Below are 26,995 nucleotides of genomic sequence, written 5' to 3'. Positions count from 1 at the left end.
TTAGGGACCAGTGCCGAACTAATGGGGCTGTTTCATTTCCCGTATTGACACGTGATTTGTGTTCGTTTAATCTCACGTTCATGGGTCTGCTGGTACGCCCTACATAGATTTTCGGACACGGGCACACGATCATGTAAATAACATGATCCGTTTTACAATTGGTGCTCGATTTAGCTGTATATATTTGACCTGTTTGAGGGTGACACCAAGATTCCCCTTCAAGGGCATATTCACACCATTGACATTGGCCGCAACTGTAGTGGCCATTGATGATGGAAGAATCAGTTTGTTTGCAGTGACTATGCCCAATGAGTTCCCCTAGATTTTTAGCTCGTTTAAATGCAAAGATGGGAGGATCACATTGGGCACCCATAGTCAGTTGGATAATGTGCCAATGTTTGAGAATAACCCTCTTGATATCGACAGCCAGGTGAGAAAATTGCTGAACAAAAACCATTGATTTCATTTCTTCTGAATCTTGTTTATATTGAAGAAGTAACGGTCTGTGAGCATATTTTGCTCTGGTGTACGCCTGATGTACGATATGTCTGGGGTATCCACGCTGTTTGAATCGTTCTTTGAGTACTCGAGCCTGGATCTTGTATTCAGCCTTAGAATGACATAATCTTCTCAAACGTAAAAATTGGCTATGTGGTAGACTATTTTTGAGTTGTACTGGGTGAAAGCTGTGATAACGGAGCATACTGTTTCGGTCTGTTGGTTTGCGAAAAATAGTTGTTAGTAATGAACCCTGAGCTTTAAAAATAATCATATCCAAAAATGATATCTCTTGATGGTTGATTGTGGCTGAGAATTGGATATTGGGATCCACTAGATTTAGCCAATTGAGAAAAGCATTGAAAGAATGGATGTCAGAATTCCAGATGCAAAAAACGTCATCCAGATAACGTCTCCAGACAGTAATGTGTTGAAACCAGTGAGACGTATACAGGTGTTCTTCCTCCAGATGCGCCATGTACAAAGTAGCGACGGCAGGCGCCAAGGAAGCCCCCATGGCGATGCCGTGAATCTGCAAATAAAACTCCCCGTTACACCAGAAGTAACTCTTGGTGAGAACCAATGTTGCTAGTTCCATCAGAAAAGACGGGGTAATACGGTGGCAAAAAGTTTGATTTTCAAATATCTTTTGCAGTAAATTTAAGGCACCTTGAGTTGGAATCATAGTGTACAACGATTTAACATCTAGAGTTATCAATAACCCTTGAGTCTTCGTATGTGAGATGGTATTCAAAATGTTAATCATGTGAGTACTGTCCTTGACATGAGATTTTATTTTCAAGACTTCCTTCTGTAAGAATAAATCTAGGAATTTGGACAAAGGTTCTAATACTGAATGATTCATAGATACGATTGGTCGTCCAGGGGGTTGAACTAAAGATTTGTGCAAACAAACTGATTCTTCCATCATCAATGGCCACTACAGTTGGGGCCAATGTCAATGGTGTGAATATGCCCTTGAAGGGGAATCTTGGTGTCACCCTCAAACAGGTCAAATATATACAGCTAAATCGAGCACCAATTGTAAAACGGATCATGTTATTTACATGATCGTGTGCCCGTGTCCGAAAATCTATGTAGGGCGTACCAGCAGACCCATGAACGTGAGATTAAACGAACACAAATCACGTGTCAATACGGGAAATGAAACAGCCCCATTAGTTCGGCACTGGTCCCTAATGAAACATAAAATCTCGGACCTCAAGTGGCGTATCATTGACACTGTGCGTGTTGGGTGGGAGGGAGGAAATTATGAGCATAGTTTAAATATCAAAGAACTTCGATGGATGTATAATCTCAATACTATGTATCCTCATGGATTGAATCAATCTACTGATTGGTTAACAGCGAGCATTTGATTACATCTTCAGGACAGTCTGGCTTTAGTTGTTTAGTTCAAGTTCGGCTGATTTCATAGGTCAAAATTGGGTCAGGTGACCGGGGTTTTTCAGTTTATTAGTCCCTTTAAATCGTAATGGCTACACTTCCGGCTCTTTAACTATGGATCTAGCGTTCGGCTAGGAAAAGATTCTGCTCTGGTATGCTTAATAGTTGTTACTATTTGTTGTTTTCTAAATGACTGGGTCTTTTATAGTTTATCAGCTCTTTTTTAATGTATCCGATGTCGTTGTTCTTTTCAGCGTTCTCCTTCCCCGACCCTGATGAAAGTGTGAAACGCGTCGGTGGGGATCGAGCTAGACCCAGAGCCAGACCAAAGCTAAGTGACTGTTATCTTTGCCACTTTTGCTAAAAATGATAACATACTAGGCATAAGTATTTCAGAGTTATAAATTATTGAATATATGAAAGTAGGAAAAAGGAAAAGAAAAGTATAAAAATAATGAAAACTATACACGCTATAAAGTTCCTATGAGGACAGCTACCATACTCAATCATTGTGTGGCATACTGAGGAACCAGTGATTAGTTTTCTATATATCTTTATTTGGTGACTAATTCACTTTATAGTAAGATTTGAGACATATCAGAAATGTACACATTGGGAATCACTTTATTATAACCATTATATGTATTCAGGTGTCATGTGAGATAGTAACTTTGAGAAACACATGAAATATGTAAACAATGAATTACCTTGGTCTAATCCTAAATGCATTATGAAATTATAACCTTGTAGAGCATTAGCTAAGTAATTAATGGAGCTATGATTCTCAATAAAAGGGGGAGAGACCATCCATTTAGGTCGCCTCATCCCACTCTGAGCCTTGTGTGTGCAGCATCATTCCTACAATATAGCCTTGTGGAAGTAATGTCATAATTTCTACAGCGCTGCGAGACATATGCAGCACTGTATATTAAACATATAAGAGACAATTCCTGCTCAATGGAACTTACAATCTAATTAAAAGAGACAAACAGGGGTTAGGGAATTTCTCACAGAGGGAATGATAAAACAGACTTTGGTACTTTACAAGTGAGTGAGAATTCGAAGTTAAAAGCAGCCTTAAAAAAGTGGGCTTTTAGCCTAGATTTAAATATTGCCAGACACAGAGCTTGATGTACTGATTCAGGCAGTCTGTTCCAGGCATACGGTGCAGCAAGATAGAAGGAATGGAGCCTAGAGTTGGCAGTAGAGGATAAGGGTACAGATAAAAGAGACTTACCCAATGAACAGCATTTCCGGGGAAGAGAGTAAGGAGAAAAGAGAGGAGAGATACTGAGAAGAGAATGACATGGGGAAAAAAATCTGGCCCCGTCACTGCCCTGTTACTGGACCACCATCCCCTTCACTGCCCCATCCCCGTCCCCGCAGCATCCACCCTTCCCTCTCGCCACCTCACCGCCCTTCATCAGCCTGAGAATCCTCTCCCTCCCCCTTACCTTCGCGGCACTTTAGAAAAGAAACTGATGCTGGCAAAGCCTGCCTATGCCACCCTGCAGTTGCATGTGTGTGGGCGGAAGCTTCTCCTCCGACGAAACCGGAAATTGCGTCAGAGGAGAAGTTTCCGCCCACACATGTGACTGTAGGGCAGCACAGGCAGGCTTCGTTGGCATCAGTTTCTTTTCTAAAGCGCCACGAAGGTAAGGGGGAGGGAGGGAGATAGATTTGGCCAGAGGTAGGTAGGGGGGCAGCGCGCGACCAGTGACCATGCACCTTCCCTCCCTTAACTGCGGGGACAAGACCATTCACCGCTCCACGGGGTGGTGGATTACCTTGTCCCCGTGCCCGCAGTGAGCACTTTTTCCCCCCACCGTTTCGGCTGGTAACTACCACCATGTCATTCTCTAATACTGAGGAGCTGTAGAGTAGTGCTGCCCGATTCAGGGAAAAAAATTTTGATTTGATTCGATTCGATTCAGCCTATTGAATTGGTTTTTCGATTCGATTTTCCTGCCCAATTGGGTGTTTTTTTTCAAACATCCTCGTGGATTTATTTTATAGCCTCTTCACCCCCTTTGCCTTCTCCTAACCACACTGGCGCTGTGATGTAAAGAAAATAAACAAACAAAAAAGACTTTTCCTCTCTGTTAAATCCTAGCTCACGTTTATGGTCTAACACCAGCTTTCTCTGGATACACATTTCAAATCTGACATATTGCAATCACAAAACAGAAAATAACATTATTTTTTCTACCTTTTGTTGTCTGGTCATTATTCAAATTTTGTTGGTCTCAGGCTCTGGTTGTCTTCTGCTAACTTGCTTGCCAGGGTCTCCTTCTTTCTTCCTGCTAACCATCCATCTTATATCTCTGTCCTCCCCTTCCGTTTCCCTTCCCTCCCCTGGAGGTCTGGCATCTTTTCTTTTTTTTCGTTTCCCTCCACAGATCCACCTTTTCTCAACTATCCTTTCATCCAGCATCTCTCCCTCCTTCCCCACCACCCCAGGGTCCACCATCTCTCCCTTTCTTTTCCCAACTACCCTCCTATCCAGTATTTCTAACCCCCCTCCACACCATGCCTTGTGTCCAACTTCTCTCCCTTTCTGTTCCTTCCCTCCCTAAATCCCATTGTCCATCATCTCTATCCCTCTTCTCTATTTTCAGACTCATTTCTTCCTCCCCAAAGTTCAGCATATGCATATCTCTTTGAACCCCCCCCTTCCCTCCCTCCGTGTACTTCTGCACCAGGGCCCACTCCCCTGAAGGTCTGTCCCCCCGAAGGCCTGTACCCCACCCCTAAAGGCCTGCTTCCCCCTAGAAGGCTTGTTCCCCCCCTTAAAGGCTTGTCCCCCCCCCCAAGGTATGCATCCCACCCCTGATGTCCCCCCATAAGGTCTGCCTGTCCCCCCCTTGAAGGCCTATCCCACCCCTAAAGGCCTGCCTGTCCCCCTTGAAGGCCTTTCTACCCCCTTGAAGGCCAGTTCCCCCCCTTAATAGCCTGCATCCCACCCCTGAAGGCCTGCCTGTCCCACCCCCCACCCCAAAGGACTGCTCACTCCCCCCCAGAAGGCCTGCGTGTTCCCCCTGGCCTCCCCACACTGTTTACCTTTGAGGAACAGCCTGCAAACAAGATTACGGTGCTAGCGGTCTTTGTACTGCTTCAGAGCCGTTTCCTCTGTCGCGGTCCCGCCCCTCTTCTGACATCATTGGAGGGGCGGGACCGCAACGGAGGAAACAGCTCCGAAGCAGTACAAAGATCGCTAGCATTGCGATCTTGTTTGCAGGCTGTTCCTCGAAGGTAAACAGTGCGGGGAGGCCATGGGGGAAGCGGGAAGCCAGGGGGGTGGAAGCCGGATGCCGGGGGGGGCGGGGAAGCCGACAGCAGCACTTCCCGACTGACCCTCTCCCCTCGCCCTCTAAAGCAGGTACGACAGCGGCTGGCCAGCAAGAGCAGCGCTGCCGCTCCTGCTTTAGGGGGCGAGGGGGGAGGGTAGGGCGAATAGGGAAGCCGATTTTTTTTTGTTTTGAACCGATTCGAATCGATTCACCCGAAGTGAATCGGTGAACCTATTCGAATCGTGAATCGGTCAGCACTACTGCAGAGTGAATACACTTGTAAGTCAGTAAGAGGAGAATATGTGGAAATGGATAGGGAGACAATGAAGTGACCTGAGAAGTAATGTGAGCATAGTGGAATTTAAGTCATGTAGAAGAATTCTGAATGGATTGAAGGGGAGAGAGATGGCTTAGTGGAAGACCTATGAGAAGCAAGTTGCAGTAATCTAGGTGCATAGGTAATAGGAGTGTGAATAAGAGTTTTGGTAGTGTGCTCAGAAAGGAAAAGTCGGACTTTGGTGATATTATAGAGAAAGAAACAACAGGCTTTAGTGGTCTATTGGATCTGTGCAAAGAAAGAGAGTCAAAGATGACTCTGAGGTTGTAAACTAACGATACAGGAAGGATAAGAGTGTTATACACAGAAACAGAAAATGTGGGGAAGAGAAGAGAGGTGGATTTAGGTGGAAAGATAAGAAGCTCAGTCTTGGCCATATTCAGTTTTAAATGGTAGTGAGACATCCAAGCGGCAATGTTGGACAGGCAGGCTGAGACTTGGGCCTGGATTCCTATTCAAATTTCTGGTGTAGAGGTAGATCTGGGAGTCGTCAGCATAGTGATACTGAAAACCATGGGAGGAGATCAGAGCACTGAGGGAATGAGTTTAGATGGAAAAAAGAAGAGGTCCTAAGACAAGCCCTGAGGTATACCAAATGATAATGGAACAGCAGTGGAAGAGGATCCACCCCTACATATACTAAAAGTACAATGGGAGAGAGAAGAAAACTAAGAAAGACCAGATACCTGAAATCCAAGTGAGAACAGCGTATCAAGGAGTAGGTAGTGGCCAACAGTGTCAAAAGCAGCAGATAGACTGAGAAGGATAAAGATAGAACAGAAGCCTTTGGATCTGGCCAGGAACAGGTCATTACAGATTTTGGCAAGAATAGTTTACATAGAAGGCAGAGGGCGAAAGCCTGATTGAAGTGGGTCAAAAATAGCCTGAGATGAAAGAAAGTCAAGACAATATTGGTGAACAGCACATTCAAGGAGTTTGGATAAGGCAGGGATGCGGGAAATAGGGCAAGAGTTGTAAGGACAGGTAGGGTCCAGTGAGGGCTTTTTGAGGAGTGGTGTAACTGACATATTGGAAGATATCAGGAAAGTGAAAAACGGAGGATTTGACAGAGAAGGGGGAGAGAGACTGCTGAGTACATGAGTGGGAATCGGATCAGAGAACAGGCAGTGAGTTTGGTGGAGGAAAGAAAATATGTAGTTTCATCTTCAGTGATTGCAGAAAAGGTGACAGGGGTTGAAGGAAAGTTAACAGAATGGACTGAAGAAAGGAGAGGTGGCACCTTGATGATTTTTTTACTCCAATAAAACTATGATAGGTCATATCACAAAGTCAATTATATAACCAAAGATCACAAGAAGAGGAGGAAGGCTGAAAAGCAGGACAGAAGAAAAACAATTAAAATGCTAAGATTTTATACTACTTACTGCAGTAGACACTGCTCCTGGTCTCCTGTGGGTTTTAGTCTGTCCATGTGTAGCAGGCTGACCTTTAAATCCCCATCTTTTCATAACTCCTTGAAAACCTTTACCAATCCTAGAAGGCAAATAAAGCCAATTTTAGCCAGGTAATGTACATTTAACAATCCTTTCCCTTAAATTATTCTTGTATCTCAAATACAGGAGCTATGTGACCGATTCTCTGCACTTCCAGGTGAACTGAAACCTCAAAGCATTTTAGTTATCATAGCTGACAAGTTTACTATCAAAATTACCAGCTTTTGTTGGTGCTTCTTTACCTCAATGAAACTTGAGTACTGATTTCTCACTGGCTATGATAAATGTTTAACTGTTTCTTAAATTAGGATTTATATACATAAAATTTAATGAGATATTCTGAAGGCAAAAGCATTATCTAGACAGGAGAGTGAATTGAGAACTGTCATCAAATACTGCCTTTGCCTTAAAGTTGTGAAAATTATAACAGTTTCAAGAAAAGTTGCCATGTTCTAACCTATCATTTGAAAATAGTTTTGTATTACTAAATAACTGTGTTGCATGTTGTAGATCTTCCTTCCCTTTACCCCACCTCTTATTGGAATACATTTTGAAAGGAGGTTGGTCAAAAGCTGATGAACATAAGAACATAAGAATTGCCATTGCTGGGTCAAGCCAGTGGTCCATCATGCCCAGCAGTCTGCTCACGCGGCAGCCCTTTGGTCAAAGACCAGTGTCCTAATTGAGACTAACTTTACCTGCGTACGTTCTGGTTCAGCAGGAACTTGTATAACTTTATCTTGAATCCCTGGAGGGTGTTTTCCCATATAACAGCCTCCGGAAGAGCGTTCCAGTTTTCCACCACTCTCTGGGTGAAGAAGAACTTCCTTACGTTTGTATGGAATCGATCCCCTTTTAACTTTAGAGAGTGCCCTCTTGTTCTCTCTACCTTGGAGAGAGTGAACAACCTGTCTCTGTCTACTAAGTCTATTCCCTTCATTATCTTGAATGTTTCTATCGTATCCCCTATCAGTCTCCTCTTTTCAAGGGAGAAGAGGCCCAGTTTCTCTAATCTCTCAATGTACGGCAACTCCTCCAGCCCTTTAACCATTTTAGTCGCTCATGTCTGGACCCTTTCGAATAGTACCGTGTCCTTCTTCATGTATGGTAACCAGTGCTGGACGCAGCATTCCAGGTGAGGGCGTACCATGGCCCAGTACAGCGGCATGATAACCTTCTCCGATCTGTTTGTGATCCTCTTCTTAATCATTCCTAGCATTCTGTTTGCCCTTTTCAACGCCGGCGCACATTGCGCGGACAGCTTCATTGACTTGTTGACCAGTACTCCCAAGTCTCTTTCCTGGGGGGGGGGGGGGTCTCTCCAAGTACTGCACCAGACATCCTGTATAAGATTTTTATTACCGACATGCATCACCTTACACTTATCCACGTAAAACCTCATTTGCCATGTCGTGGTTCATTTCTCGAGCACGTTTATGTCACATTGCAGGATTTTGCAATCCTCCTGCATCTTCACTACTCTGAATAACTTCGTATCGTCCGCAAATTTAATCACCTCCCTCGTCGTACCAATTTCCAGGTCATTTATAAATATGTTGAAGAGCACGGGTCCAAGCACCGAACCCTGCGGCACTCCACTTGGACACTACTCGGACTGGAAAAGCGTTACATTTACCCCCACTCTCTGTTTCCTATCCGCCAACCAGTTTTTAATCCACATGAGTATTTCACCCTCGATTCCATGGTTTGCAATTTTTCGAAGTAGTCGTTCATGCGGGTTCTTGTCGAACTACTTCTGAAAAGCCAGATATACAATATCGACTGGCTTGCCTTTTTTTTATCTGCCTGTTTACTCTCTCAAAGAAGTGCAGCAAGTTCGTCAAGCAAGATCTCCCCACTTGCTGAAGCCATGCTGGCTGGTCCTCATCACATTGTGTCTGTCAAGGTGATCAATGATGTCGTCCTTTATCAGCGCCTCTACCATCTTTCCCTGTACCAAGGTCAGACTCACCTGTCTGTAGTTTCCCAGATCTCCCTCAAACCTTTCTTGAAGATTGGCGTGACATTCGTCATTTTCCAGTCTTCCGGAATCCTTCCTGATTTGATCGACATATTGGCTATTAGTTGAAGCAGTTCAGCTATAGCCCCTTGATTACCCTCAGATGGATGCCATCTGGTCCCGGGAATTTATCGTTTCTGAGCCTATCAATCTGCCTGCATACCTCGTCTAGACTAACCAATAACCCTGTCAGTTTCCCATCCTCGTTTCCTGCGTATAGCCTGTCGGATTTCTGGTATGTTGTGCATATTCTCTTCGTTAAATTCAGATGCAAAAAATGTGTTCAACTTATCAGTGATGGCTTTGTCCTCCTTTAGAACTCCCTTTATCCCGTGGTCATCCAACGGCCCCACCGCTTCCTTCGCGGGTTGTTTCCCCTTAATAAATCGAAAGAATAGCATGAAGTTTTTTGCCTCCTTGGCTATTTTTTCCTCAGTCTCTTTTGGCCCTTCTTACTGCCTTGTGGCACCCGCTTTGATATTGTTTGTACTTTTTCCAGTTTTCGTCCGTTTTTGACCTTTTCCATTCCTTAAATGATGTGAAATAACTGGTCTTCAATGAGAAAAGCTGCCTCTTATTTTATTTCAAAAAGAGAATCTCTCCACAGCAGCAAGCTTTTCTGCACATAACAAAGGTATGAGCTTCAGAGACATCACTGTCTGCAAGCCCAATACTCACTGCAGAGTTCCTTAATGCTATCTTGAAAGCACCAAGGTCAACCTCAAAGGTGCTCTCTTCACTCTTTCCACTTATCCATTAGTGAAAAGTGTTGGACAGACTTGTTCTGACAAAAAACATAGTAACATAGAAGATGACAGCGGATAAAGTACCGAATGGTCCATCCAGTCTGCCCAACCTGATACAATTTAATTTTTTTTTCTTCTTAGCTATTTCTGGGCAAGAATCCAAATCCGGTACTGTGCTTAGGTTCCAACTACTGAAGTCTCAGTCAAAGCTCACTCCAGCCCATCTACATCATCCCAGCCATTGACGCCCTCCCCAGACCATCCTCAACCAAACGGCCATATACAGACACAATCCGTGCAAGTCTGCCCAGTACTGGCCTTAGTTCTTCACTATTTACTATTATTTTCTGATTCTAGATCCTCTGTGTTCATCCCACACTTTTTTAAACTCTGTCACCATGTTCCTCTCCACTACCTCTCTCGGGAGCACATTCCAGGCATCCACCACCCTCTCCGTAAAGAAGAATTTCTTTACATTGCTCTTGAGTCCACCACTCCTCAACCTTAAACTATGTCCTCTGGTTTTACCATTTTCCTTTCTCTGGAAAAGATTTTGTTCTACGTTAATACCTTTCAAGTATTTGAACATCTGAATCATATAACATAGATAGAGTTTGAGCCCACTGGGACAGATAGGGAAATATGATAAAGTACCTGAATGTAAACCACTTAGGATATAAGTGGTATATAAATATATAAAATCTGAATACCTCCCCTGTCCCTCCTTGCCTCTAGGGTATACATATTCAGGGCTTCCAATCTCTCCTCATACGTCTTTTGGCACAAACCTCCTATCATTTTTGTCGCCGTCCTCTGGACTGCTTCAAGTCTTCTCATGTCCTTCGCCAGATACGGTCTCCAAAACTGAACACAATACTCCAAGTGGGGCCTCATCAACGATCTGTACAGGGACATCAACACCTTCTTTCTTCTACTGGTTATGCCTCTCTTTATACAGCCCAGCATCCTTCTGACAGTAGCCACAGCCTTGTCACACTGTTTTTTTGCCTTTAGATCTTCAGACACTATCACCCCAAGGTCCCTCTCCCCATATGTGCATATCAGCTTCTCACCTCCCAGCATATATGGTTCCTTCCGATTATTAATCCCCAAATGCATTACTCTGCATTGAATTTTAGTTGCCAGATATTAGACCATTCCTCTAACTTTTGTAGATACTTTTTCATATTTCCCACTCCCTTCTCGGTGCCTACTCTGTTACAGATCTTTGTATCATCTGCAAAAAGGCAGATAAGAGATAATCTGCAAACTCCTCAATGTTATACAGAATGTTTCATAAATTTTGCTTCATGAAATGCTAGTAAGTAAATAAATGAATTCAATTATCATTCAATGGTGCGGGGGTTACTGTTTATTGAATCCAGGAGCCTTCTTGGACTTTACACACAGATTCTATCCTCAAATGTTATTCCCCACATCCATAAGGGAAGATTAGGTTCTTGCCTCGATAATTTTCTTTCTAGTAGAAAGGCATACAAGTCTTGAACCAGTGGGTTATTCTCCTCTAGTCGTGCTTTGTGTAGAAGGCATCATTTCAATTTTTCAGCTCGGCCTCCTGTAACTCTGGGCTGTGCTCTAGCTCCTCAGTTTGTACCAAAGCAGTTGACAGCCATTATACAAAGAGGAACAAAAAGGAGGGGTTCAGAGCACTCCCTGACAGCCAAATCTGCTCTGCTCTGAAACGAGAACATTTAATGAAACAAATGCCAAAAGTGAACAGAAAACAAGGTGAGCCCAAACACGTCACCTACCTGAATGCAACCAGCACTAACACTTATGTTGTTCTCATAGTTTCCCATGTAACTTTTTACAATACCTCAGTACACTTTGGACCTGTTTGATGGGAGAAAACACAAGCATCTCAAGATACTTCCATGTCTGAGACAATAAGCAGGCTAAAATGAAAATGGACTCGTATGTCTTTCTACTAGAAAGAAGGTTATCGAGCTAAGAACCTTAATTTTCCCTTCAAGTGCAAAAGGTATATCAGTTCTGAACCAGTGGGACATACCAAAGCAGTCCAAGTCTAAAGTGGGATAGATGAGCCTGCTGCCAGCACGGAGGACCCAAACGCAGTGTCCCGTCATGCCATCACATCCACCCTATAAAATTTTGTAAAAGTATGAAGGGTGGACCACATAGCTGCCCAGGACTCTGCCCATGAAGAAGCCGCACTCCTCGTAGAATGTGCTCTCAAAGAAATTGTTGGTTGCTTACTGCACCCAATATACACTGAAGAAATATCCATGCAAATCCATCTGGAAATAGAAACCTTAGGCAACTAGGGCGACGGATATAAGGTTGAATTTTTTAAATTCTTTCAAGATTGGAATTATTACATCTTTACCAATCTGTTATATTAGCAGGATACATTTCAGGGACAATGGCTGAGGCACTTATGATGGTTCTCCCTAAACCAGAGAAAGATCTGATGTAGTGGCCAACTATAGACTTATCTCACTATTAAACCTAGATGGTAAACTCTTAGCCAAAATTCTGGCACTTCGTCTGGCTAAGATATTACCAAAAATAATAGGTATGCATCAAATGGGCTTTGTGTCGGGTAGGCACTCTTCTAATAACACCTGCCTGGAGTTACAACTTATGTTCTTGACTGAGATAATGGAAAATTCGGCCTTCTCTGTGTCCTTGGATGCCAAGAAGGCATTTGACAGATTGGAATGGTCTTTTATGTATAAAGTGATGCAGTGGTTTGGTATGGGTGCAGGATTTATACATATGATCAGTACATTATATAGCCACCCTAATACCAGAATATGCATCAATAATGTTCAAACTGAGAAGTTCTATCTTTATCGAGGTGTCAGACAAGGATGCCCGCTATCCCCACTACTATTTCATCTTGTATTGGAGCCTCTTCTTTTGGCTACTGAGCAAACAGCATTAAGGGAATATCTTACAGAAATGGTTTATATAAGATCTCGGCTTATGCTGATGATCTTTTATTATATCTCACAGAACCAGAAATATCGATACCAACCTTATTACAGTTGATTGACACCTTTGGGTCCTTCTCAGGATATAAGATCAACTGGAGTAAATCTGAGGTATTGCCCTTAAATGTACATTGTGTAAAATCTTTATTAGACCCATATCCATTTATTTGGAAACCTAAGGATATTAGATATTTAGGAGTAATGCTTCTGCAAAATGTGGGCGACACCATATCAACTAATGAGAAGTGTCTTCTTTCCAAAATTCAAGGATTGTGTGAGAAATGGTGTCCCTTGTATCTTTCCTGGTGGGGCAAGGTCCAAACAGTGAAAATGATAATAGCTCCAGTTATACAATATTAAATGAGTATGCTGCCAATCCTTTTTTTAGAAGGTTGTTATAAAATGATTAATAGATTACTTACTAAATTTATATGACTGGAGAAAACACCTAGAATTGCTCTGGCAAAGTTACAGAAAGTTAAACAGTTGGGGGGAGATAACTTTCCCAATTTCAAACTGTACCATTGTGCCTATATTTTAAGACAAGGAATATATTGGATACTACCGGATTTATATGAACAGGCATCTGATTGGTTACATCTAGAATTTGCTCTGATGTCAGCTCCATCTTAGCCATTTGATGGGTATACGAATTCCATGCATATACAGAGACAACAAAATTTTTAAATCTACGTGGCAAGCTTTTGGATGAATTGCTAATTACTCCAATTAAAAGCACTACACAAATATCCCTATGGCTGAACCCTGCGATTACCATCAATGGTTCTGTGATCCTTTGGAAAATCTGGTTACAAGCAAGTATTAGAACTTTGCAAGATGTAATGTGCCAAAGACGTTTGGTGGTTTTTCAGATTTTGCAAGAAAAATTCACCTTGCCATTCTCACAATGTTTTAAATGGCTACAACTCCAACACACTATTAAGGCTGATTTCCCATCGCTTGTTATTTTGAAGGAACCAAGTTTGCCTATAATGTTACACTGTGGGGGTTCAAGGTCATGAAGCGTCTAACTGGTATAAGCTCCTATGCTCATATATACTTAAGAAACCTCTTTCTGGATTTCAGTCTATTTGGTCTAGAGCAGTGTTCTTCAACCTTTTGACACCTATGAGCCGGCGGAAAGGAAATAATTATTTTGTGGACCAGCACCAGGCTAAGTCGTGCCCATCTCCACCCAATCTCCGCCCCAGACCCCACCCCCATAATAATACTAATTGTAACACCATTCATTTTTCATATATATATATATATATATATATATATATATATATATATGTGTGTGTGTGTATGTATATATATATATATATATATATATATATATATACACACACACACACACAATATAATTGTATTAACACCACATAATGGTTAACTGCAAAATTAAAATACACAAAGCACTCTGTATGCTTTTCAACATTCATTCCTACCAGAAAACAGATAACCACATGCAAATGCAGGACCAAAAACTAAAAGTACTAATATTTACAAACAAACCCTAAGATGCAAGACTCTGAAAGCAGTACAACCTCAGAGGAAAAGAAACAAATGCATTTCTTTCTGAACAGACAAATCAATCACTAAATAAAAAAAATAAAAGCATTCCCCCTACCATTGTTGTCTCTCTCCCTCCATGCTGTGCCTTGCCTTCTGTCCTATCCCCCGGTGTTATCTTCAGGCTGGCTCCCTGAGTGCTGCAGTGCACAAAGCTGTAGGCAGCGGCTCCTCGTGCTTGTCCTGCGCCTCATCTGGAAGCCTTCCCTCTGATGTTGCGACGCCAGAGAGAAGGCTTCCTGTTCAGGCGCAGGATGCACGTAGGAGCCTTTTCCCATGGCTTTGTGCACTGCAGCACTCAGGGAGCCGGTCCGAAGATGCCACATTGATTGCACCGTGGACCGGCGGCCGTAGAACACTGTCTTGGGCCCGATGGACATGCCGGCCCTGTGGACCGACAGAAAATTGCTACAGACCGGCACCGGTCCACAGACCGGCAGTTGAAAAACACTGGTCTAGAGGATTGCAATGTTCTGTTACATCTGATAATTGGAAGAGGATATGGATTCAAAGAATACGATGCACGGCCTCTACATCGCTACGATTATCTCTTTATTTTGTGCTACACAGAACATTGTAGACAGCGGTTAAGTCACAAAAATTGAAGTCTAATAAATCTAATACATGCTGGAGCTGTAAAAAGGAAGTGGAAACACTTGATCATCTTTTGTTTTATTGTCCACTAGTTCAAACATTCTGGCAAGAAGTATGAAATAAAATACAAAGTATACTGGAAGTTCGTATACCTTTTTCATAGGGCTTGGTGATATGTACAACATGTGCTACTTCAGTGACCTTATTGACAGTAAACAAAAATAAACTGTTCTTGATACTGTATGGAGTGTCAATACAATCAATAGTTAAGAACTGGAAAGACTTCACACTTATGAACTTTCATTTTTGGTGGGAGACAGTATGTCTCTTTTATAGATATGAAGTTAACTTAGCTGAAAGGTCTGCAAATATGGCCTCATTTAAGGATGTATGGAGCCCTTTAGAAGATTTTATTAAGCAGTACGAATGACCTGCCAGACAAATGGAAGGGTGTCAGAGTGAGGGACTGGGTAAGGGAGGGTGGGTCAATAGGATATAGATGTGTATTTGTTATTATTTTATTTTTTTTATTGCAAGTGTACATATGTTATGATCTATTTGTGAATTATTCTTTGTTCTGCCACTAATTTCTGACAGGTGGAATGATCAGTAACACTCAGGAAAGCACCCAGACAATATAAAGCATAAACAATAACACTTTATTATACACATATAAGAATTAAATATAAATTATCCTCACCTTGACCCCAGACCCCATCCTCACTATTGTGAACCCCTAAAATAGATGGATGGAAAGACCAAAGGACTGTCCCGTGAGACGTGGCCAACCGTCATGGATTCTACTGTCAGGGTTAGAATCCCGGTCTTATATAGGATGCACACTGTGGAGTTCATAGTAAAAGCATAAACAGCTGGTCCTGCTGTTACAATTAGTTCTGTTCTTTTGTTATCTGTTTTGACAACACCCAGGTCAAAAGAGGTCAAGATAGCAGATTTCTCAGTTCTTTTGATGTTACCCAGGAGGTATTCAGAATGCAGTAAACCGGCTTCTTTCGGTAGCATGCTGAATTTCAGTTACCCCCCTGGCCAGTTCCTTTGTTTGGATAATATTCAGGTCCCATCTGGCGTTAATGAGGTGTTGCAGGGACTGGTCTTGCTCTTTTGTTCTCTGTTTTGATAACACCCAGGTCTGTCCTTACTGATGTTATTTGAGCGGCAAGGAGGTCACAGGAGTTCAGGTAAGCAGACTTTAGGATACATATCATTAATATTCTGAACATGTCAGTAAGTAATATGCTGAACATGTCAGTAATATGCTGAGGTACTGAGTCCATTTACCCCCTGGGCATAAGGGCATAACATTCTTTAATATGTTAAAACTTAATAAAGATTGAACTAAAAAAAAAAAGAGGGTGTGCATAAAAAATGTGGCCGGTACCAATAGTGCGCATCAGTGATAGAAGGGCAGAAGTGGCAAGATCCTCAGATGAAACGGATAGTTATAGCAAGGGACAATACAAACTGTACTACCGCACAGGTTAGCTACATTATAGTGTGCCTTTGTGAATTAGTATATGTGGGCTGGATGAAGCATTCCATTCAAATTAGATTAAATGAGCATAAATCCCATATCTGTACTGAGAACCTACATTACATTAGGGACTTCTATTCCGCCTATACCTTGCAGTTCAAGGCGGATTACAAAAGAGCTAACTGGACATTTCCAGTGAAGTTACAACAGTTTTGGGGTTTTTGGGGTTTTTTTGGTTACAAGGGAAGAGAGGTACCTGGATTAATTCTGGAAGAACCTACAGGCCCCTATAGGCCAACACTGGATAGATAAGGGTCATTCTATAGATGAGCTTAAACGGAGAGTAATAGATAACATTGAAGAAGGGAGGGAAGGTGATAATACCGAATTGTGGTTGAATTTCTTAGAACAAAGATGGATATATAATTTAAACACAGCAGAGCTTCACATGGTTTAAATGTGGAAATGGAGTGGAATTCTCTCATATGAATTTTGTAAAGGGGGGGGTTACTATAATCATTATGAGTAAATACCTCCACGGGTTGTCAGCTGCCAGCGTGAAAGGTGATGTAATGGTCAGCTGATGACACGCTGGAGTTTAAGATACCAGTACTAAATACTGCCACCATCTTACAGCTGGAAAGTGGTCAGATGAGAAGGTGGAGGAAATGAGAGGTATGTGGGAGTATGATTATTCATAAAATATTGGGAGAAGTGGGATTTAATGCACTAATATAGTTTTAGTTTATCTTTAGAAACACAGCCTTGCTAAAGCTTTTATAGCAAAACATGTTGGCTTACCTGAATGACCACAAAGATAAGTTAATTTAACTTCTCTAAGTCATGCTTATATTTGGAATTAAAAAATCCTTGGAATATTTAAATGCTATTTAAAAGCTATATGCAATATTTAAATGTTATTTAAAAATTAAGAAAATCAATAGAAAAGAATAAACAGATCCGATGATGAACTGACACATCAAGTTTAAGGCTATGAAGAATCTGAGCCTGGAGTGGTACCACTGAGGTCTGGGGGTAAATTTGGATTCTTGTGGATATTAACTATATACCGAAAAGTGGTGAATATGGAATAGGAAGATTTTTATTGAAAGGTTCTAAGCTTAAAAATATAGGTGCTAGGTGAAATTCAATTTAATTAAGAGGATACAAGTGAGACATAGTTCTTGTTATCAGAAGAGCACCTGCTGGAGAGTCATACTGCTCCGAGATTAGAATGCTCAAGCCAGGAGGAAGAAGTGGATGGAGCCGACTGAGTGGCTAAATTCAACTCCTGCAGAGACTCAGAAATAAGATCCAGCAAAGCCGCAGACATAAATAAATGCAGAACCGTGGGCTCCAAAACCCCAGAGAGATCCACAGATTTGGCACACTGGACCCCCGTCCCAGTAAGCGCTGCATCTATAAATAATGGTTCAGTTAGCTGGTCATCAGACTAAGGATCTCCCAGATCAGGATCAGGCAGCTCAAGAACAGTGGCTGACTGAGATGAGGACGTATTCACAGAGGCAACGCCACTGAGAGATGCATCAGAAGCAGAGCAGGACTGCGCAGGCAGGCTTTGAAACTCATTCCACAAATGTTTCATAAATTTTGAGAAAGCCTCCAGTTCCAGGGGCGCAGAGTTACCCTTTGATGACTGAACTTTGCGTTTCTTAGGCTGCGGAAGATCTGTAGCCAGACGCATGAAATTAGCAGCTGTGCCAAGTCATAAAAATAAAGAAGGCTGCCCCACCGGACTAGTCACGTGTTTTGTTACCTTAATCGTGGGAGAGCCTAAGCTTGGTGCTGCTGCCTCTCCCAGCTGCGCCACGTAGTGAAAGACACTGTTGAGGCACTAAATTTGCACAATCCTGGCAAAAATTCACATTAGGACAGTCCAAGGACTCCATCCCAACAGGTTTTGAAGCAAAAGCTGCAGATTTGAAGAAGCAGGAAGCTTTAGAAAAAAAGATTGCTACAAATCCAAAATGGCTGCCGCTAAGAACTTCGCACCAAAATTGCAATATTTTTCACATTAAACAAAGTGCAAAAATGGTGATTTTAGGATTGTTCAGGAGGGGGAACACAGGGGGACATGTAGAAACCCTCAAAACTTTGAACTTCAGACCTCCCCCGATTCACCTCACTGTGACCTGTGCTGAGAATGTGCTGTAGCCTGCTACGCCTCTCTAACAGTAGCTGGAATCATAGAATCACTGCCTCATGCTTGGAATGCATCTTTGATGCTGATCTTTGGACTGCCAGTCAGACCCCAAGCCTGACTGTACCTCCACTCCTGCAGACCGATGGATGCGCTCAGGGATGGGCAGAGGTGAAAAGACAAAACCAGCACTCTGTGAGACACCACCAAGTCTCCTACGGATGCCCAACAGCCTGCGCTCGAACCTTTGTTCAGCAAGAGAAATCTGGGGACAGCCCCGAGCTCTAGTGAAGCAAATGCAGACTAGCTGATAGGTACTACCAGAGATTGGCCTGTCAGCTGCAGACTAAAGTCTGTGTGATCTCAATGCAGGCAGAGCTGAATAATCGCTCCGAGCACAAGAAATCCTGAAAAAAGGGACAAAATAACAAATAACCACATAAAATAGCAAAATGGAGAGCAGAAAAAACACACTCCTGCTGGCACATATGCATAAGGGAAAAACAGTAGGTGGAGCTAAGGAGCCCAGCGAAGTACAACAGAGAAAAAATCTGGAGTGGATTCCTTCTGCAGATGGCAAGCAGCCATGGGACACAACCCACTAGTTTAGAATCTCTCACCTATTGCACTGGAACAATTTTTAAGGTCTAAGCAAACACAATTCAATAAAATTGAAATAAACAAAAAACCTACGTTTTTGCAGTGACATCCACATACTGTCCTGGACGAAAATGGGCAGCGTACAGAGGAGTACCTTGTGAAGAAAAAAAAAAAAAAAGTAAATGCTGAGACAATTATCTAACCACAAATGATACAAGGCAGCCAGAGGTCTATTCTGGCTCTCAGCTTTGCTGTTACTATAGATGCCATTTGGAAAGAAGCCAGTCTTTCCTCAGGCCAAAGATTTTCAACTTTTTTCATGTCATGGCATAATGACAAGGTGCTGAAATTTTCAAGGCACACCATCAGTTTTTTAAAGGATATATATCCTCTCCACCATCCCTCCCCAGAACTTTAAAAAACAAAACACTAGTCTATAATAGTGCTTGATAAATGCAAGATAAATTTTAAGAGCTCCTAAGAAACTAGAAAAAAACCCAGGAAGAATAATCTGGCAGTCAACTGTAGGAGAAAGAGGCTTCAACAACACCTTTGATTGGCACTTCACTTACCCTGACCCAGAGAAGAAAAACAATTTTTGGACAAAATGCAAAAGAACTCATTTACTAGCTGTATTACTATACCAACAGCAAATTCAATGTATAAATTAGACAAATATAATGAATATTAAAACGTACATTCACAAACTTATTATTTCAGAACTAGTTCAGAATTTGATTAATTTGCACGTTCTTAAAATCTTCCAAATTCAAATGTGAAAGAGGGACATCAATCTAAAGTGTATGGGTGCCATGCAGTGGCATACCAAGGGGGATGGGGGCAGTCCGCCCCGGGTGCAGGTGCACAACCAGCCACCCTCCCTATTCTGCTGCTGCTGCTTTCCTTAACCAGTAGCAGCGGCAGTAAACTTTAAACAGGGGTGTCTGCGGCCCAACTTTGCCTCCCTCCGGCCATTGTTTAACTTCTGGCTGGCTTCCCTGCTCAAAGCCGCGGGTGTTGGCTCCTCGCGCGATCCACAACTGCATCGGAAGTGTTCCATCTTACGTCAGAGAGAAGGCTTCTGACGCAGCCGCGGATTGTGTAAGGTGTCGACGCCCGTGGCTTTGAATAGAAAATCAGCTGCAGTAAGGAACCGGCTGTTGCTGCACAGGGAAGGGAGGAGAAATGCTGCACATGCAAGGGGGGGGGGGAGAGAAATGCTGCTACTGCAGCACCCAATTGGGGAGAGAGAGGGAAGGAGGGAGAAGGAAGACAAGGGAGAGGAACCAGAGATGCCTTCCATGGGAGGGAGGGAAAGGAAAGGAGATAACAGACCATGGAGGGGGAGGGAAGGGAGCAGATGCAAGACCAGGGGAAAGGAACGAAGGAGGGAGGGAGAGAAAGGAAGAAGAGGAGATGCCATATAATGGAGGGGTAGTTGGAAGGAGAGGCGAGAAATGCCAGGGCTTGGGGGGAGGGGAGGGAAACTAAGGAGACAAATGCCAGACCAGAGGGAGAGGAGGTGCCAGAGCATGGAGGGAGAGAGATGCCAGGGCATGGGGGAAGGGAAGGGAAGGAGATAGAGATGCCAGACCATGGTGTGGAGTGGGAAGGAAGAAAGGAAAGGAGAAGAGAGAGAGATGCCAAAGCATAGGGGAGGGGGTGGAGACAGAAAAATGGAGAGGGGGATGAAGCTGAAATGAATCATGTTTAAAGGAGAGAAGGGGCACAGGATATACAGTTTATTGAAGGGACATAGAAAGAGGGAAGATGCCATATTGAAGAGAGAGAGGATGGACAGTGGATGGAAGAGGCAGAGAGAGTGTGGGCAGTAGATGGAAGGGACAGAGAGAGAGAGGGCAGAAGCTGGATGGAAGGGGCAAAGAGAGGGCAGATGTTGCATGGAAGGGAGAGAGGACAAACACTGTATAGAAAGAAGAGAGCGAAAAGATGATTAAAGCAGAAACAACAAAAGGTAGAAAAATGTTTTTTTGTTGCTTTATGTAGTATCAAGTAGTATTGTAACTGTATTAATTAAAGTTTATAAATAGGAAATTGAAATAAGGCAGTTTTTTGGGGACTAAACCCCTTTCCTCAGGTCGGGACAGGATACCATAACAGCAGGGGTGCCCAAATGGTCGATCGCGATCAACCAGTAGATCACAAAGGCAATCTTTTTCTTCTGACGTCAGTGAGGTAGTTCTGGGCCAGCCAATCGCTGCCTGGCTGGCCTGGAACTTCCTCTCCGACGTTAGAATTGACGTCAGAGGTAAAGTCTTGTGAGTCTTGCTGCTTCCCTGGCCTAGCTCAAGGAAGCAGCAGGGAGAAATTGGCGTGGTGGCTTAGGGTGTAGGGAAAGAATGGGGAAAGTGGAGAAATTGGCGTGATGGCTTGGGGGGGACAGGGGGGAGAGAGAAAGAAAGACAGGCAGGGGGAGAGAGAGAGAGAAAGAAAGGCAGAAATAAAGAGGGGGCAGGGGGAGAGAGAAACAGGCAGTCAGGGGGGAAGAGAGAAAGAAAGAGAGACAGAAAGAAAAGGGGAAGTGCAACCAGAGACTCATGAAATCACCAGACAAAAAGGTAGGAAAAATGATTTTATTTTCAATTTAGTGATCAAAATGTGTCCATTTTGAGAATTTATATCTGCTGTCTATATTTTGCACTATGGCCCACTTTTACTAAACCGCAACAGCGTTTTTTAGCGCAGGGAGCCTATGAGCATCGAGAGCAGTGCAGGGCATTCAGCACATCTCCCTGCGCTAAAAACCGCTATTGTGGTTTAGTAAAAAGGGAGGGGGTATATTTGTTTATTTTTGTACAGTTGTTCCTGAGGTGACATTGCATAAAGTCATCTGCCTTGACCTCTTTGAAAACTTGCGGAATATAAATGATAATTAACATTTTCTCTGCGTAGTGTGCTTTGTGTTTTTTAAAATTTTATTGTTGGTAGATCATTTTGACTTGGTTATTTTAAAAGTAGCTCGCAAGCCCAAAAAGTGTGGGCACTCCTGCTGTAGAGCCATTCTTGTATGACTGGATGAGCTATATTTATCTTTTTTTTTTAGTTGTTTAAATTCATGCAGAAATAAATGGCTAAATTGAACCTAATGACTTCATTAACGCCTTTCCTTTTTTTAAACCTCTATACCAGGGGTCTAAAGTCCCTCCTTGAGGGCCGCAATCCAGTCAGGTTTTCAGGATGTCCCCAATGAATATGCATGAGATCTATGTGCATGCACTGCTTTCAATGCATATTCATTGGGGAAATCCTGAAAACCCAACTGGATTGCGGCCCTCAAGGAGGGACTTTGAGATCCCTGCTCTATACCATTTGAAAGAGGGCAAATATCTAATTATTCCCTTCTAGCATTGGATGCATCTTAAATTAAGTAAAAATATTCTGGCACAAGTGTCAAACCTTAAAAAAGGAAATCATATTGAGCATTGGAAAATAATAATAATTAACTAATAAAAATAGTACACATTTAGGGCTCCTTTTACTAAGTTGCGAAAATGGTTTTAGCGTGTGCTTAGTGCGCACAGAATTACCACACGCGCTAGACGCTAATGACATCATTGAGCTGGCGTTAGTTTTCCCGTGTAGCGCGGGAGTTTGCGCGTGCTAAAAATGTTAGCGCACCTTAGTAAAAGAGGGGGTTAATTTTCCCCACCACCAAATTTCCCCATCTCGCCCCACCCGGCTGGAAAAAATTTCTGGGGAGAACACTGTAAACCCCTTTCCTCAGGTCAGGACAGGATACCATAACAGCAGTATACTGTACTGTTCTGAAGAAAGATTTGGCCTCTGAAAGCTAATTGAAAAATGGATTAGTCCAATAAAATGGTATTTTGTTATTTCTCATTATTTGTTTTATTTTTATTTGTTAATTTGTAAAGCGGTGATTGTTATGTATCATTTTTTTCAAATTTACATCTACTGTCTTTATATTTTGCACAGTATTAGGGGAGATGCGTCACTGCTTCTGTGGTGTTGCATTGTATACAGAGTCTGGTTTCTTGGCGGTTCAATTTAAATTTTGTCTACATATTTCTATTTTTAGTTTGTGATTATTCCATACTGGGCGAGGGTATATCTCTGTTCTGTGTGCATGAAAAGGACATGGTTTTCTGTTGGCATTGACTGTGTAGGATCAATTGACTGTTTGGGATCTGGCTTGTTTAGTTTTACAATGTATGTGTTTGTGTTCTAATGCTCACTGCAGTGTTTAAGATGCTGCCTTTTCCTAGGTACACTCTTGTGCGATATGTGGATTGTTACTAAAAATCATATTTTTCATATAAATGAGGGGGTGTCAAAAAAAGATGGGCCCTGGGTGTCACATATGCTAGGTATGCTACTGGTGCCATGTACATTACAGAAACAAGTTCACAACAACTAGTTCCATACCTGACCCTAAATTTACTTTTTTTAAAATCTTACTTTGGCAGTGGAGCCAAGTCTAGCACATTGATGTTTTTGTTCATTCTTTCCTCCTCCCTTTCTCTGCTCTTTTATTTTACATTGCATGGAATTCCTTTCCTTTCACAATTTTATTTGCTTTTTATTGTATACTGCTCTGATTTTATTTTGAGATGCAGTAAATCAAAATTTAAATAAACTAAACTAAACTCAGCCAACATATGGAGACACTGAGAAGGCTTGTGAACTCCTGCCCTATATAGAGCATTTTGTAGCCCTAATCACCTCACTATTTTCTGCAACAGATCATGGATTCCTTCTCCCCCCACCTCACCCCAAGATTACTCCAAGGGTGGGATGAGGTGTTCTAAATTATCTGCATGTCCAAATAGAAGATGCAATGAAGGACCGAAAAGAAAATAAACACAAAAAAAGTCAATCTGCCTATAAAGAACAGAAAGCTCTAATCAGCAACCAGTGAAAACTAGCTGTTCCCTATGTCCTGCTATCATTATAGTGCTAGACTAGGTTCAACAATGCATAATGCATACTGTCCCTACACTGTAGAATGCACTACCCACCACACTTTGCCTTGAAGACAACCTGGTGGTATTTGGCAGGGTCAGGCCATAGAACAATCTACGAGTGTTGGATTGCTCCAAGTCTAATAGATGCTGGCATTGTAATCTGGAAGCAGGGACTTTAGATCATCTACTTTATTTTTGTCCCTGTATTATGGCCTTTTGGAAATCAATTTGGTCCCAAATTAATGGCTTATTAGAAAATCGTGTAGCTCTATCATATGATGCAATTCTATTTGGAACGTCCATGAGGAAAAAAAGTCAAATTTCATCTAATAATAATAAACGTTTATTAATAATGACAGGAGTTGCCATTCAACATATTACTAGAAATTGGAAAGTTTATACCAGACTTAATTACACCTTCTGGTGGAACTCATTATGCCATATATACAAAATGGAAAGGACAATTGCCATGAAAAAAGGAAATTATAACAATTTCAAAAAAATTTGTGGACCATTGATAACATATTATAATGAACAGGCACCTTTATACACTAAAGTATAATTAGAATAATGGGGAAGGGGGGATATATTGATTCATTATTGGTTTATTATTATTTTGAACACATTACATGTATGATACGTTTGATTTGCATTATTTGTAGAGAGGGTGGGTGTGGGAGGGATTTAAAATATGTATTGAAATAATAATATGAAATAATTTTCAAGTGATGTATAGGAATTAAATGATGTAATATTGTTCACTTGGTGTAAGATGAATAAAGAATTGGGGGGAAAAAAAAGAACAATCTACGAGTGAGAGGGAAACTCTTGGATCCAGAACCCATCCACCTGTACATTGTGATCCAAGCCCATTTCTAGAGATACCTGGGGCAGCCATCCTCCTATCTTCTTTGCCCATTGTTGGTGATTTTGTATATACCAGCTGCCCTCTGGCTAAAGAAAGATAACTTACCCAGAAATCTTCCTCCAAAATGTTGTCACCCAGAACTAAACTTTTTTTTTTTTTTTTTTTAGAGGAATAGTGCTTATTGATGAAGAGCTGTTAAATACTCAATGAAGATTCTTTTCAGGAACAATGTTTGCAGGTGGGACTTTTTAAAATTTTTTATGTAACTGTTTAGTTTATTAAGATGGATGTTGTGCATTTGTATGAGTTTATTTTATATTGTGCATGTTTTTTCTGCAACCCACTTTGGTTTAAAATGGAATAAAAATGGAAAAAGAAAAAAAAAAGAAAAGAAAACGAGAGCCCTCTGGGCCTACCTTCTGGTAGGTGCTGTGGCATGTTGTCCCAGCTATAGTTGTCTAGGTTTACTAAATCTCCCCCAAAGAGAAGTTTGCCACTAACAATAAAAGCATATCTGCTGCCCAATTCCTCAGCCACCTAACAGCTGGTTGGCAGAGAATGCAATCATCATTCCACTGACTGAGGTCATAAAATGCATCTGCAATGTCCATAGCTCCAAGCAACGAACAAAAAGGAACTGCAGACGAGAGTACAAGATGCAGGCTAAGTTTATTAAAACAATTATATATTGCGGTTAATATCTCTACCTTTTTACAAGCCAGAGGACTCGACATGGTCTGTGTTTTGGTTAACACACCTTCATCAGGTGTCCCCTAATCTGTCAAGGTTTCAAGTCAAACTGCAAAATGAATAAACTTAAGCCTATGTGGTTTGAGAAAAATCTCCAAACATGTGTCTCTGTATAAACATTGCAAAAAAAGCAAGCAGCTTCTTTCCCACAAAGGCCTTCCTCTTTTGAAGTTTCTGCAAAGAGCCTAAGTCCTGGACATAAACCTGTTACAAACTGCAGCCTGCAATCCTGAGGCAGCCACCTAGAAGGCCTTCTGCAATAAGGCCTCAATCTTGGTAGGCTGAACTGGGATGGTAGTTTTTAAGTCACTGCAATAAAAAAAGACAGCTACCTTGGGGACCCATTCTTTTCTGGTTCTTCAAGAGCCAGAGGCTAAAGTTTACATTGCTCGGCTAATCCTGAGAAGGGTCTCTGGAGTACCACTTTCCATTGAGATTAGGGACTGCATTGCCTAACATATCTGAGGGCTTCCACAGTCTCTTCAAAGACAATCCCTCTGGTACTGAAGTTTCTGAAATTCTAAAAGCCTCTAAGGCTTGATCAATCATGGCTAGAAGCTAGTCTTTCCTGAACAGGTGACCCACGATAACCCCTAAGTGCCAACTGGGCCTCTCAGTCATCTCACGAGTCCAGACTTGATAGGGCCATAATCCCCAGCTGGTGGATGCACTTCCTGAAGAGAAGACAGCATAACACAACAGCATGGTTGAGCATGGACCTGTGGAGGAAGGCCCCATGCTGGCACTAAAAAGGCTGTAGAACTTCAGGTAACAGTATCACTGGAAGTGCCAGCACAGGAAAGGGGATATGCTGTTATCAGCATAGGTGGGAAGGTCAATGGAAAGACAGACTAGGAAACTCGTGTATAAGCTCACCCCCCTTACCTTTGAAAGATAAAACAAACATTTTGCAACCTACATGCAAGTGCATATGGTATATATTTTTAAAGGCAAAATGATAAACTAAAGGAAATAGGAGAGGTGAAAAGAATATTTTTGAACCTGAACTGCAATGCATTTATCTTCTTATATAGTATGAAAATGTTTAGATGAATCATGTGCATACCAGATCCCACATTTGAGCTGAATACCTGGCTTAAGAATGGCATTATCTGATACTTTAAATGCAGAAATTTTCTGCTTTGGAGGCACTCCAGCTTCTTGGTAAAATTCCAAAAAAGACTCTGATCGCTGCAAGAAAGAAAAATATTTTAAAAAAGGATCCCAGATAGAGGATTCATGTACCTGCATTACTAATAATTGCTATCAATAATGCCAGTTA

The 26,995-nt window shown here is 42.0% G+C and overlaps 1 protein-coding gene across 2 annotated transcripts in view; it reads right to left on the bottom strand.

The window, feature by feature from the left end:
- MRPL3 (mitochondrial ribosomal protein L3) overlaps window positions 1-26,995 on the bottom strand; it is a 116,505-nt gene that overhangs the window by 31,404 nt on the left and 58,106 nt on the right. For both annotated transcript variants that reach the window (XM_033930016.1, XM_033930017.1), the window contains exons 5-7: window positions 26,805-26,904; window positions 19,243-19,303; window positions 6,918-7,026 (exon numbers count right to left, since the gene is read on the bottom strand). In XM_033930016.1, the coding sequence (XP_033785907.1) occupies window positions 6,918-7,026; window positions 19,243-19,303; window positions 26,805-26,904 (270 nt within the window). The remainder of the gene's footprint in view (window positions 1-6,917; window positions 7,027-19,242; window positions 19,304-26,804; window positions 26,905-26,995) is intronic.

This window comes from Geotrypetes seraphini, chromosome 2, assembly GCF_902459505.1.
Source record: "Geotrypetes seraphini chromosome 2, aGeoSer1.1, whole genome shotgun sequence".
Classification (NCBI taxonomy): domain Eukaryota; kingdom Metazoa; phylum Chordata; class Amphibia; order Gymnophiona; family Dermophiidae; genus Geotrypetes; species Geotrypetes seraphini.
This window is presented reverse-complemented; position numbering and strand designations above follow the sequence as displayed.